The sequence below is a fragment of the Lipotes vexillifer genome, unplaced genomic scaffold (genome assembly GCF_000442215.2).
Source record: "Lipotes vexillifer unplaced genomic scaffold, Lipotes_vexillifer_v1.1 scaffold472, whole genome shotgun sequence".
NCBI lineage: Eukaryota > Metazoa > Chordata > Mammalia > Artiodactyla > Lipotidae > Lipotes > Lipotes vexillifer.
In genome coordinates, this window is record NW_006797698.1 from 2,836,287 (window position 1) to 2,850,837 (window position 14,551).

A 14,551-nucleotide genomic window follows, 5' to 3' on the forward strand; every position below is an offset into this window, starting at 1 on the left:
CCTGCTGAGAGTCCTGACGGGACCGGGGCAGCATTGTCTTATGACGGGAGGCCTGAGCTGGGACTTGGCACACCTGTGTTCTGATTTTAACACTGCCACTTAACTGGGTTCAGAGGAGTAGCTGGAAGTGCTGTGGCCTAGCGGTCACTGACAAACTTTAAGACCTTGGCCAGGTCACGAACACTGCCAGCTTCAGTTTCCTTATCAGTTGAGGGGACAGACTATCTGGTCCTTAAATTGCAAGCTCTGAAAAGGTCTGACTTTATTTATTTGGAGACATTACTTGATAGTGCCAAGCTCCGATGCCCCAAGTCTGTGAAATGGGGATAATTCTTGCTTGACGTCTCCCATAAGATACTGTGAACATGAGAGAGCACAGGTGTGAGGTGCTTTGAAAAAGTTCTCATTTGTTTGCTTTTGAGAATTCTGCAGATGCAGACTATTACAGTATTGCATCTTCCATCTCACAGGTGGACTCAAAAGTGAATGACTTTCTCATGTCACACAAAGTCGGCGACTAAAAATAGAGCTCCCCAATTAAGTGTTTAGGGAGGGCCAGGTAAGTTCAAGGCACCTGAGAAAATTCAAATAGGTGCTGGAGGCCTCTCCTTTTCTCTCGGACTTACATTCTCCAGGGACCCTGTAGAACAGCCAACATCTTAGGTCCTAAAGGGCCAGGCTAGAGGGCGGAGGGCTGGTGGCGGAGGAGGACATCCACCATTTGGGGTGTTCGTGGAACACTCACCGCGTGTGGGGTATTGCACACGCGAGCTTGTGGCAAAGGCAGAGGAAACCCCCCACCCCAGCGTCAGGGTCAGGGCTGGTAGAGTCTGTGCAGGTGAGTCATCCACCTGTGCAGGTGAGGTGCCCCATCAGGAGGTGGGGTTCTTAAGTCTCGGGGAGGCGCCCCCGCACGTGCTAGTGGCTCAGGGGGGCCTGAGGGATGCAGGTCGGGATGGTCAAGCAAGGTTTTCAGGAGGAGACAGGATTGGAGCAGGGTGTTAAGTAATGGGCACGATTTGGAGACACGGAGGAGGGTCAGTAAAGGCACCTGAGGAGAACTCTCCAGGTGCGTCCAGGAAAGGTGACCAGCGAGGCTGAGCAGAGTTCAGGGAGGCGAGACCGCAGAGGGGGATGAGGTTGGGAACTTGATGAGTCAAGACTTTTTTGACTCTGGCGGTAGAAAGCCAATCCTCAAGTGGCTTAAGTAAGAAAGGGGTGTTTATCGGCTTGGAGAGTTGGTAGGTCCTCCAGTATGCCAACCTCGGGCGCCCTGGACCTGCTGCCTCTCCGGAGGGTTCTGCGTCTAGGTGCCTTCTTTCCTGCCGGTCCCTGCCCGCCAGCGGCGTCAGGCGATGGGCACACGCAGCGCCCGCGTCCCACCACGAGGATGCCATCGTCCCTGCTTCCTCTGCATGCAATTCCAAGGCAGGTCTCCGACTGGCCCATTTTGGGCCTGGGCTCCTTCCTGAGCCAGGCGCCGCGGCCGGCCCGGCTTCCCTGGGCCGCGGGAGCGGGGAGCTGCGTTTTCCCGAAAGCAGGCCGTGGGGTGGACGATGCCCACGCAGTGCCGCGGGCGAGGGCGAAGCGGGGCTTACCTCCTCCGGGTGAGGGGCGTCAGGCAACACCTAACGGCATCTTGTCTCTCTCTCCCCCCGCCGCGCGTCCCCGGAGCAGAGGGCATCGTGATCAAGACGGAGGAGCAGGACGACGAAGACGACGAGGACGACGAGGACGAGCTGCCGCAGCGCCTGCAGCCCCTCGGGCAGCTGTCCGGGAGGTACGAGGCCGGCATGTACCCGCCGCCCCTGCCCGGGGAGCTGTCCCCCGAGGGCGAGGAGAGCCCCCCGCCGCTGCAGCTGGGGAACCCGGCGGTGAAGAGGCTGGCGCCCCCGTCGCACGGCGAGCGGCACCCGGGCGAGAACCGGGGCGCGGGCAGCCAGCAGCAGCGGAACCGCCGGGGCGAGCGGCCCTTCACGTGCATGGAGTGCGGCAAGAGCTTCCGGCTGAAGATCAACCTCATCATCCACCAGCGCAACCACATCAAGGAGGGGCCGTACGAGTGCGCCGAGTGCGAGGTCAGCTTCCGGCACAAGCAGCAGCTCACGCTGCACCAGCGCATCCACCGCGTCCGCGGCGGCTACGCCTCGCCCGAGCGCGGGCCCGGCTTCGCCCCCAAGCACGCGCTTAAGCCGCGCCCCAAGTCGCCCAGCTCGGGCAGCGGCGGCGGCGGCCCCAAGCCCTACAAGTGTCCCGAGTGCGACAGCAGCTTCAGCCACAAGTCCAGCCTCACCAAGCACCAGATCACGCACACGGGCGAGCGGCCCTACACGTGTCCCGAGTGCAAGAAGAGCTTCCGCCTGCACATCAGCCTGGTCATCCACCAGCGCGTGCACGCGGGCAAGCACGAGGTCTCCTTCATCTGCAGCCTGTGCGGCAAGAGCTTCAGCCGCCCGTCGCACCTGCTGCGCCACCAGCGGACTCACACGGGCGAGCGGCCCTTCAAGTGCCCCGAGTGCGAGAAGAGCTTCAGCGAGAAGTCCAAGCTCACCAACCACTGCCGCGTGCACTCGCGCGAGCGGCCGCACGCCTGCCCCGAGTGCGGCAAGAGCTTCATCCGCAAGCACCACCTGCTGGAGCACCGGCGCATCCACACGGGCGAGCGGCCCTACCACTGCGCCGAGTGCGGTAAGCGCTTCACGCAGAAGCACCACCTGCTGGAGCACCAGCGCGCGCACACCGGCGAGCGGCCCTGCCCCTGCACGCACTGCGCCAAGTGCTTCCGCTACAAGCAGTCGCTCAAGTACCACCTGCGGACCCACACGGGCGAGTGAGGGCGGGCCGCCCCGTCGCCCGGCCCGAGCCTGGCGGGCGGGGACGGGGCGCCTCCGAGCCCCTTTGCTGTGAGCCCCCCTCTCCCTTCGCCCCTCCTCCCAAGGACGCGGGGTAGTGAGACCAGGTCGCTGGCTGCCGCGTTTCCCCGGGGCCCCAGGGGGGGGAGCGCGGACCTGGGGAACCCCTTCGGGCTGTTAATTTCCTTGACAATAAAATGGATGAAACCAATCAGCACGGGGGGCGTGATTTGGCCGCCGGCCACTCGGAGGGGCGGGGCGGGGTCACTTAGTAGGGGATAGAACTTTATTACATTTTGGATACTGTGGTTCTATTTGATAATAATAGAGTAATTTTTAAAAGACGAGCGTTTCCTGTTTGCCGTTTTTGTTTGGTTTTGAAGGGGAGGGTTTGAGAAAGTGGCCGAGGTACATGTGCCTAGTGTCAGTGGCCAGGTTCTGTGGAGTCCTTTTTCTGTGCTCATCCCCCGTGTTGGGTGGTGAAGGGGGCGCAGATCCCGCCGTTATAAAGCCGAAAAGGAGAGGCAGGCCTGAGCAGCCTCACAGGTGAATGAGCCCACGGGAGGGTGGAGCTCCCGGCACAGATCCTCCCTGCGCCCTAGTGTCTGGAGGACAGTGGGGTTCAGGAGGGAGGAGGGAGAGTGATAGGTTTGGAAGGCTTTGGGAAGACCGGCAGCAGAAGCTGGGTGCCTCCCGCAGGCCCAGGAAGCCCTCCTGCCTGGCTTGAAAAGCAGCTGGTGGTGGGGTGGCGTGCCCGCGGTGCAGGGAGGCGTAGGGAAGGGGTGCAGAGGCACCTGGTGCCAGGCTTTGGGAAAGCCACAAAAGGCACCAGTCAGAACACTTTTTATTTGCATGCTGCACCCAAATTACTCTCCTTCGACTTGTTAAATGCATCAGTGCACCCTCATTTTGCTAGGTATTCATTCATTTCCAATCACCCTCCAGTGGGGCACAGAAAAAGAAACTGTGGGCAAATTATGTTGCCCACAGAGCGATCTGCTCTTGTTGTCCTGGGCTTGACAGTGACCCAGAGAGAATTCAGGCAGTTTGAAGGGACGGTTCATGGAGGCTAGCAGAGTGCCCGGCTCAGCCATGTGAACTGGGGAGGCCAGACTTCTAATTGACGGCAGAGCACCTGAGAGCCAGGAGGCTGAAGGTCGTGAGTCTGGGGGAAGAGAGGGGAGGACAGATATTTAAAGGGAGTTAGGAATTCAGAGGGCACAGTTACTACATTACTGACTTTGAAGGGGCTGTAGAGGTGGGTCATCAACGCCCTCCTTTATAAAGATGCATAAAGTCAGGCACAGCGAGGGGAAGCGGTGGCTCAAGATCTCCTATTGGAAAGGATGTGATCTGTTGGTTTACACTGAAATTTTCTAAAAGGATGGCAGGACACCAGGGCCGGCAGCCAGAGGGAGGGTTAGAGGGCCAGGCTGATGTGAAGGGCTGGAGAGGAGGCCATTCTGGGTCCTGACCTGCAGAACCGATTGGAGAGTAGATTCAGATTAGGAGCAAGTCGGTAGGTTTGCCTATAGGAAACACCTAAGTGCCAAGTGCGTGATAAATGCACTGCCGACGGCGGGAGGACGCGGCACAGATGCAGCGTAGCTTCTGTGCAGAGGTGGGATCCGAGCTGGAGGATTTCACAGATGAGAGGAATGGGGAAGGCCTTCCAGCTGTGGGTATTCTCGAAGACGGAAGTGTGGAAAGTGGGCCCAACTGAATCAGGGATCAGTGACTGATTAAACCCACTGAGCTGGAGAAAGGGCTTGTGGAGAGAAAACAAGCTGGCTGGGAGTAGACGTGGGTGCAGGGGAGTCTCGGATCTGAGACTGGAGAGTGTGGAGTTTGAATTTGATCTTGTAGGAGATGCCATTGCTGATCGCTGAGCAGGAGAGAGACGGGTGCAAGTGGGTATCAGGAGGCTGCAGCCAATGGGGATGGGGACAGTAGTCAGACGTATGGGGGGAACTAGCCGTGGTCATTGGACGGGTCCGAGGATGATGCATCTGGTGCTGGAGGTTGGAGGCGTGACAGAGGAAATGGCTTTTGAACACCAGGATGTGTGAAGCCTCGAAGAGATGTGAGCAGAGGTATTTTGGAGATACTTGGTGTAAGGCCACAGCTGCTCAAAATCTTTACTAGTCCTGGAATTTGAGAACCGGAGAGTGCTGGGGGCGATCAGACGTGAGTGGGAGACCGTGGCAGTTTCTGGTGAAACCCAAGGCGGAAACTCAGAGAGTAACTTCCTTTGGTACCAGGGCGTCCTCAGAGAACTGTGGGGCCTGTGGGAACCCGTGTGCCTTTCTTTTCCTAGGAAATCTGATTTATAAAGAATTCAATATAGTCAAAGACTGGTACATCTTATGGGCTGTCAGGGGTCCTCTGTGCCCCGACCTCCCTTGGCTTGAACCCCCTTCATGCCCTTTCCTCCTCGCGGCCCAGCTCCCTGGGCTCCAAGTCATCTCTCCCTTTTCCCGACTCCCGAACACCATCATGATTCTCGCTCTCCATCTGCCATAATCTCTGCCAGTGGTCACGGACCAACATCAAACGGGGGCTCATCACAGTGTAGACAGACCCTGGAGTCGAACAGATGTGGATTTAAACATGATGGTCCTGTGGCCTCGAACAAGCTAATTAACAGACCGTGTCCTCATTCGTTAACTGGGGACAATAAGCCATTGTTCTGAGGCTTAATAACAGTGCAGTAAATATGTAGCAAAGACTTGGGCGCATCCTAAGGTCTGAATAAAAGTTTGCTAGTTTCAGATTAGCTTATGGCTAATGACAGCTTAACCTGGTAAAAGCAGAAGTTCGGGCAGGTAGTGGGCTAGTGTTGTGTCCCAAAAGAATGGAGCTCTGAGAAGGCAATTTCCCCACCAGCCAGAAGCAGAAAATTACTTTGGTGTGAGGACGTTCAAGTCAAATCATGCAGACAACTACCCCTTGGTCTTGAAGTCGGAGCAGACAGGGGTTAAAACTCACGTCTCAGCCACATGCCAGCATCTGCAGTGGGTAGTACCCGCCTTCCTGGTTATCCCGTACCCTCACGGCGCTTTCCCCGGGGGCCCTTAATTAGAAAGCCAGACTTTCAAACTCCTGAACTGTCAGTTGCCATTGGCCCCATGGAGTTGTGTGCCAAAGAGAATAATCGCCATTTACTGAAGGCTTCTTACTTTTGAAGGCTTTATGTACCTTCGCAGGCTTTGTAGCTCGGATGTGTGCACCGCACGCTCATTTTATAGGTGAAGAGCTTGAGGCCCAGAGAGGGTAAGTTGGCCCAGAGTCACACAGCAACCACACTGCAGAGCCAAGATCTGAAGTCGTCTTGACTCCAAAGCCCATGTGTTTGGCCACATAACCAAATAACCCAAATGGTTACCGACAAAAGAGAAGTCAGAGCCTCTTTCAAATTATTCCATTTTACCCTCAGATTTAAAAAATTAAGACACAATTAGGGGAACCAATGTACCGAGCAGAACACGCTCTGTGCCATACATTTGCCAAAATCGTGCACATAGTAAGAGTAAAACAGAATTTTAGAGGCCTTGGCCGTAGCGTCCTGGAGCCCATGTTTGCAGCTGGGGAAAAGAAGACGGGGAGGAGTGCGTGGTCGGTGCCGGGCTCGCCCACCGGGGCAGGGGCAGCGAAGGGAGCGAGCCGTGGGGCTGGCACCTCAGCGGGCGCTCGCTGCCACACAAACGCCCGTATCTATTAGGCATCCCTCGTGGGCAAAGCGTTGTACTGGGCTCCGTGGAGAAACACAAAAGGATTAGGAAACCCTCCGCTGCCTTGACAGCACTTAAAATCCGGTGGAGACTGCGGCCTAATTCTCCAGACAAGCTTTGGGGTCTGGAAAGTGACGGAGACCTTCAGGCCACTGTCTGGGCAGGAAGAGCCATCACGCCACCATCTCTTCTCTGACCCTCCTTTCAGACAGGGTAGCTCTAGCCAGGTGTCTGTGGGGACCTTTCCTGAGGCCATGTTGTGGCAGCTTCTCAGATTAAGGGATCAGGGACGGAGGCCTCCAGGCCCTACTGTTGCCAGGGCAACAGTGAGTCAGGCCAAGGCCTCTCCTCCAGCTTTCTGGAAAGCCTTGCAGCTGCTGAAGCCTCTTACTGCTTCCCAGGCATAGTGGGGACTTCTAGATTTAAATTTTTGATAAATCAGTTCTGCACTGACCACTTTGGGTTCTTTGAAACGGGTATTTTTAGTTAAAGCATAATAGAATCTAACCCTTCTATTTCTATTTTCTACCAAAGGTAACTCCAGGCTAAAATAAGTTTTCTAAGCAAGAAAAGAAAGGAAGGGAGAGAGGCAGGGAAGAAAGGGAGGAAGGAAGGGGAAAAAAAAAACTAAGTGAAACCGAGTACTACTGATAGTGGCCTTACGTGAAAACTTCCGGTCAGAAATCAGACCTAGCCCTGAGTTTATTAGGGATAATAATAATTACCGCTATAATTCATTGGGTCTTACCATGTTCCAGGCACTGTGCTAAGTAAACGCTTTCATTTCATTTTCTCTTTTGACAACCTGTGAAATCGGTATTACATACCCTTTTACAATGAAGTTTGGAGAGGTTAAGCGATTAGCCCAAGGTCACACGGCCAGAATTTAAACGTCAGGTGTGTGCTGTTAACTGCTGTTGGAGACTGCCTCCCAATTTCTTCTACGTGGATCCTAAATAAAGAAGGCAAAACAGTACTTTTTCTCGAATTGAAGCTCTGACTCTCCCGTGGACACAGCGTGTAAGTTCTAGACCTGGCAGACAGGTCTAGACAGGTCCCGGCAACCCTGGGACAGCATCCGGCTCTCCTAACCAGGGAGAATAGATGCTGCGCGCCCCGGTGGCTGGGCATCAAGCCAGCCCCCATTTTAGACCGAGCCCCTCTCTTCCGTGGGGACTTTGGGAAGAGGCTTATGTGTTAAGGCGAGGGGCTCCCTTTCTGTGTTTGTTTCTGTGTTGGGACCTAAGAAGCCATTTGTTTGTCAGAGAAGGAACGGGGTGAAGATTTTCATAAGGACAATGCACCTACTCCCCAATAAAACAGTGCTCACGCCGTGACTCAAATCCTTTAGGCTTGTGCTACCTCTTGGGCTCTCACCATTCCTTCCACCGCAACCAGTGAATGAAACCCACTGCTTCTCTTTATGAGATAACAAGTTCTCAAAATAACTCGAGTATGTTAGGATAGGAGCATCACTACTGACCATTAACTAGGGTAATGAAAAGTTGAATTTTAAAGACAAAATGTACCAATGAAAATTTCTATCCTCACTAGCAATTTTATTTAAATACTGAATATCGGGACAACAAATTGTTTCCTTTTAAGACTCAGTATAGTCTAATAAGCATAAAAGCTTTTTAAGAACTACATTCAAATCAGTTCTTTGTTTACAGATACACAAATACTAAAGATACGCCCTCAAAGGATTGAAATTGATTGGATTTAAGTTCGATTCAATTAAGAAAATTAAACAGGTTATGAAGCATGACATTTGCCATTCTCCCACTGAAGGTATGATCCAAGAACCATACAGTTCCATGACCAAATTTTCTGCAGCCCAATTATACAAATTCTAAAATCTAAGATAAAAATTTTAGGTGTGTATTATCTTATGTGGGTTGATCTTCATCACTGAACCTGGCCACATTAATTTTGTCCAAAAGTAAAGGCAGTAAGTTGGTTTGCAAAGCTACCCCCTAAACAATTTAATAATAACAAATGTCCAACTAAAATTATTATTCATTTCCCACTTTAGCTTATCCTGAATTAATCAATGCCTTACCAAGCCAAAGGTTTGTGATACATCTTGAAATAAGTTTGGGGAAAAAAAAACCCTCAAATGTTTCAGGGTACTACTAAAAAAGCAAGTCAACATCCAGATAACGCCAGCCCCTAGTATATTTATTCAAATGGTAGACATACTAAGAAGAAATAGACACATTTTTCTTGCCCAAATCTGTGCCAGCCCTTCAGAGTCTTGGAACAAGCATAAACTAAACTGCATACAAACATGCTTGGGTGTTCATTTTACCAAAAGGATTAACTCGCATTAGTATGTTATTGTCATATAACTGAATTTCAGAATTTAATTTAAAACCCTTTTCCCCCAAATGAAAGTAGCACTGTTGTTTTTTCTTACTGTAAAGGGAACTTCTGAGTTCCAAAGAATAAGAACTTATCTCAGAATTGAATGAGCCCGTTATTTCTCCAAGAGGAATTATTAAGTCTCATCTGTAAAGGTACCAGAAGAAATTCATTTGCCACCCAGTAGGAGGACTTTTAACCATCTCCAGACCTGTGAAATTAAGTGGGCTGTCTGGAAGAGTTCATCACCTCTCTGTAGAAACTAAATCGATAGTTACCACATTTTAGAATCTCTTTCAGAGTCAGGACACAAAATCTGCATCAAATTTATAATGTCCAGCCAAATTTTCTGCCCTTCATCTGTCAGTGTTTTCAAGATTTTGTTTTTAGCCCCAGAATCCCTTGTTTAAATAAAACCATTTTCAGAAGCTAAATATGTAAAATAATCAGAGGCAGAGGGGCTGGGGTTGGAGTGGGAGGGGTAGCTGCTAAACCCACCTGCTCAGCCCTCCCCGGCCCTGGGGGCTGCCCAGAGGGGTTTCTGAAGAGGAAGCTGCTTCAAACCCCACCCCCTGCCCTGGGCAAGTCCTGCCCACCCTTCTCCCTTGAGTCAATGTTTCCCAGTCTCAATCCAAACTCTGTGGGTTTAATGTATCCAGTGACACATTCCATGCTTACACCTTTGATAGGACACAGGGTTTACGTTTATTTCTTCCTTTTAGGGTGTACATGCATCTCTATTCTCTGTAACCTCTACATTACCAGGCAGATGTTCATATCAGGTTATATGGCGAGTCCCAGTGAAGCCTAGAGAGCTGACACCCACCAAGAATCCCTGGAAGGCAGAAGGAAATAGCAGCACAGATGTCCAGAAAGGCCCTGGCAGAAGCTGCCAGGATTACAGAAGTTATTTTTACAGCAAACACTTACACTGTGGAGACGAGGGATCATCACGCCAAGTTACAGCCCCCACGACCCTTGGCCACACATCGCGGCTGTGAGATGCTTTGAGGGTCTCCCTCCTCCAGGCTGTCCTGGGCTCCGTGCATGCCTGGCGTGGGCCCTTGACGGCATGTGTGCTTGACATTCTCAAGGGCAGGCTTCAGGTCATCTCTGTGCTTGCTCCAGCATCTGGTACCCGGGTCTGGCCCAGGTGAGGCACTCACCTTAAACGAACAGGGGAATCAGACACAGATGAAAATGTGCAGGAACGAGAAACAAGTAAAACCCCAAATCTCCGTCCATTTGGGTTGCAGATGATTTTCTTCATTAAAGCTAATCCAAACCTTTAAAAGATGGCATAGAAAACGTACTTTATCATTCCCTCCGATATCTCAGCCCAAATAATAGGTAGAGTCCCCAGGTCACTGCCAGATCCTCTTAACCACATTTGCTGGGTGGCTGGGGTGATGACAGAAATCCTTCTGGGCTGCCCTGCCCTTTGAAGGACGGTCACCCAGCTCTCAGATATGCAGTCCAAGGGTAGGCAGGCAGCAGAGCTAGACTGCAGGGGAATGGAGCACTTGGCATCTCCCCTGCATCCAGCGAGCCCTCCCACCCTTCCCCGGCTGGCGGAGCTGTCAGATTGTCACTCTTCTGTTTGCACAGGACAGCAGCGACTCTTGGCTTCCTCTCATTTTAGATGGCCTTGGTCCCCTGTGCCCTCCTGCCCTCTACAGCGGCGGCAGCACATGGACCCCCTGGGTAGAGTCCTCTCCCAACCCCAGGCCCCCAACCCCTTGAAGACTCCCTTGGGGATCCTTAGAGCTCTTCACGGCTCCCAGGGAACTGCCATGCCCGTCCTCAGCCTCCCTCGCCGAACCCCAGCTTCAACTCTTCTTGAGACTTCATCGACTCCCTCAAAGATCGGGGCCCCAAGTCAGCACCTGTGAAACGGGGACGGACAGCGTCTGTCTCCCAGGCGCTCTGAGCGGTGCTGCAGGATGATGGAGCTAGGTCTTAATAAAAAACCTCTTTTTAAATTAAAAATTGGATTTCTATAGATTTATATATTTACGTTTTAAATAAATGTATGTCATTTTGTAAATTTAATTTATATCGAGCTGAATTTTTTCAATTTCCTCAGCCGAGCCTCCGCTCACCTACCGGCCGAACCAGCTGAGCGCGCGCTGGCCGGACGCCGTGTCCTGGGCCTCGCTCGAGCGCTCGCGCCACGTGGGGCCGCGGCCGGGCCGTGCTGCCCCCTGGCGGCCGGAGATGGGAGGCCCGGAGGCCGCCGCGCCGCACCTGGCCGCCCGCGGCCGCTCTAGGAACGCGGGGCCTCTCGGTGGTGGCGGGGGCCCGTCGGCGCGCGCCCAGGAAGGGGCTGTGCCCGAAGCCGGGGTTCTGCGGCGCGGGCGCTCCTGCAAGGCGCGCCAGGCCTCTCCGCCGAGCGGGCGGCCCGGCGCCGTCCTTGCACGCCCCGAGACCATACCTCTGGGGCCGAAGCCGCTCTGGTTTTCTTTTCTCGCACGCCTGGTCGGCCCCGTCCCCCGACCCGTCGCGGGCGCGTTCTTTGTGCAGATCCTGTTGCTGGGTACCCCTGGGTGCAGAGCGGACCTCGGGGCTCTGCGGAGAGCGGGAGCCCGAGACGTGCCCCACCCCTAAGGCCCAAAGCCGCTCCGAGGAGAAGAGTTAAAGGGAAATCCCAGCGAGCCGCGGGGACCGAGAAGGAAGGGGTGGCCCCTGGAATTGGCCCGAGCTTTAGGGATGCAAACCCTTTCCCGCGTGGCACTTCATTTCACCCACTTTTCTCCTGCTCGAGTCGGTTAAGCTAGTGGCAGATGTGCTTACACCACGCTGAGGCGGACCTTGAGAAGCGTCCTGATGATGGGCTCGACCTGTTGTTTGTTTCTTGATACATTTTCAAATATGTCTATAGTTATTTCCAAGAGTTGGAATTGCCCTGTCAAAGGGTATGGGCCTTTTTTTTTTTTTTTTTTTTTTTTATTTTTGATGCCTGTTGCCAAACCATTTTCTAGAAGGGCCACCGGCTTACCTTGTTCTCTGTAGGACGTAGGTAGGGTACCGGCAGGCAGAGCTGCCGACTGGGAAGGTGGTCTCTTGTGGGGAGGGGGAGGTGTTGAGAATCGCCCGGCATTTAAGGGGCAACATGGGGTTCCGTGTGAGTGATGACCAGGCAGGCTTTGCGACAGTGCCCTGGGTCATACTGTGGGACTGACTCTCAGTGGATGTCAACGCTTCCGGACCATTGGGCAGCCAGAGGGATCCTTTGCAAATGCGGGTCCTCTTTTGCTCTTTGGGTAAAATCCAAAATCGCATCAGGGCCCACCGGGCCCTGCCTGCCTCTCCAGCCCTATCTTGGGCAGTGTATTGGTTTCCTAGGGCTGCGTCACGAAATACCAGAAACTGGGTGGCTTCACATAACAGAAGTTTATTGGCTAAAAAAGTCCACAATCAAGGTGGCGTTAGGGTTGGCTCTTACTGGAGACCCTGTTGCACGCCTCGCTCTGTTGCTGGCGATCCTCTGTGTCCCTTCGCTTGTGGACGCATCACTCCAGTGTCTGCCTCCATCCTCACATGGTGTTTCCCTTGTGCCTCTATGTCTCTTCTCTTCCTCTAAGGACAATAGTCATATTAGATGAAGGACGCACCCTAATGCTGAACCACCTCATCCTAACTTAACTATCTGCAGTGACCCTACTTCCAGATCATGCCACATCGGAGGTTCCTGAAAGGACATGGATTTGAGCGGACGCTGGCCAACCCACAAGAGGCTGTCTCCCCTGACTCGGGGGCCCTGGCCTTCTCTCCACTCTCCTGGCTCAGCCTCCCCCCCCCACCCTGTCCTCCTGGGCCACCCATCTCCACCTCCCGTCCCCTCCTCCTGCAAGGTGTTGTGGAAATGTCACTGCCTCCGAGAAGCCCTCCCAAACCCCGCAGATGAGGGTCACCCTGCCTTGTTTAACAGGCTCATGACACCCATCCCAATGGTATCTGAGGAAGTGCCTGAGTCACAGTGTGTCAGTCTCACGTGTGCCTCCCGTGGAAGGTCACCCCCGTGAGGGCCGGAACCAGGCCGCCTAGGTGAGCAATAACAAACCTAAACACGTGGGCACAGAGGCTTATAGACTGACTGTGGAAGCCTGTCTCAGTAGGACAGGCCAGAGGGGACAGGCTCTGTACCAAGTCCACTGCAGGGCCTGCCAGGAAGGCCTCCGAAGCGGTGGCCCCGGGACACGGCGGGAGACAGACCTGCGGTCAGTGCAGTCTCCACCCCTCCCCCGACCATGACTTTCAAGGCCCTCTATAAGCTGCCCCTGCCCTACCTCACTGACCTCTGCTCACATCTCTGTCCTGTGCTGTCCCTTTGCACTGTTCACGCTCCTGCATCCATCCTGCCAAGCCAGCTCCCTCCTTAGGGCCTTGGCGGTCTCTACCCACAGCCCGGAATGCTCTGCATCCAAACTTTTACACACTGGCTTCTTACCATTCAGACTTCAGCTCCTATTGTCACTTCCCTGACGACCCCATCTCACCCCCGTCGTCCTCCACCACATCAACCTGCTTTATTTTCAGTGTCTGTGATGATCTTGTTCATTTGTTTGTTTTCCTGTCTGTCCCCCTAACCTCTCAGAATATAAGCTCCGTGAAAGCAAGGACCTCGTTTGCCTGTTCACTGCTGAGCCCTCAGTGCCAGGCTAGAACCTGGAACACAGTGGGTGCTTCCTGTTTGTTGAATGACTGAATCAAAGTTAACCCTTCCAAGCTCTGTTTCTTCATCTACAAAACGGGGATAATCTGAGCTACTTCCTAAGAGATAATAATTGTACCTACCTCAAAGGGAAGATTAAATGAGAGGAGGTACATGAAACGCCTCCAGAGTAGTAAACACTCAACATATTGGAGCCATTACCAGTATCTTAGATTGACACCCAGCCTAACATGGAGGGGATGCGGCAGATGTGGTGGTAACTCTTACAGATCCCCAGAGGGATTACAGAGGGTGATTCAACCCTCACATTCTTTCAGTTACCCAACCTTTACCACAAAAGGATGAAAGAAGTGTGGTATTGTAACAGCCCTGAACTTGGACCAAGTGGTCTTGAAACTGAGTGTCTTAGAAACTTTCTAAAGCTGCGTCCTCACCTGCAAAATGGAAATAATGATTCCTTATAAAAGCTTAAGTGGGTTATATGTAAATTATAATGCATATTTCCCAAATGACTATTCCACTGGTTCTTTTTGTCTTAAAGCAATTATTTATTAATTATATCATAGTAAATGGTATTGCTTGCAATTACTAGAAGGGAATATGCTTAAATTTGTAATATTTATTGTTTTTTCTGATTTTGAAAGTAATACATTATATTACAGAAAATTTGGAGGATATAGAAAATTTGAAGAAGAAACTTTTAAAATCACCCCTAATCCCCCTGTTTTTAGTCCTCCTCTTTATGCCATGGAGCAAACAATACAAATTTAAATGCATTGGCGAGAGGAACAGTCATGTCAGCAGGTCCAGCGACTTGGGCATCCTAGCAGGTAGGTCTGCTTCCTGAAAGGCCAGGGAAAGTGGAGTCCTGGCTTGATGGAGTCTTGGGAGTGGCTCGGAAGGGAAGGAGGCCCACAACAAGGGACTGG

The 14,551-nt window shown here is 52.8% G+C and overlaps 1 protein-coding gene across 1 annotated transcript in view; it reads left to right on the plus strand.

Moving 5' to 3' along the window:
• The window catches only part of ZNF777 (zinc finger protein 777), a 24,555-nt gene extending 21,721 nt beyond the window's left edge, over positions 1-2,834 (plus strand). Inside the window, exon 7 of the mRNA XM_007469854.1 lies at positions 1,678-2,834. Within this exon, the coding sequence (XP_007469916.1) occupies positions 1,678-2,834 (1,157 nt within the window). The remainder of the gene's footprint in view (positions 1-1,677) is intronic.
• Positions 2,835-14,551: the final 11,717 nt, after the last annotated feature.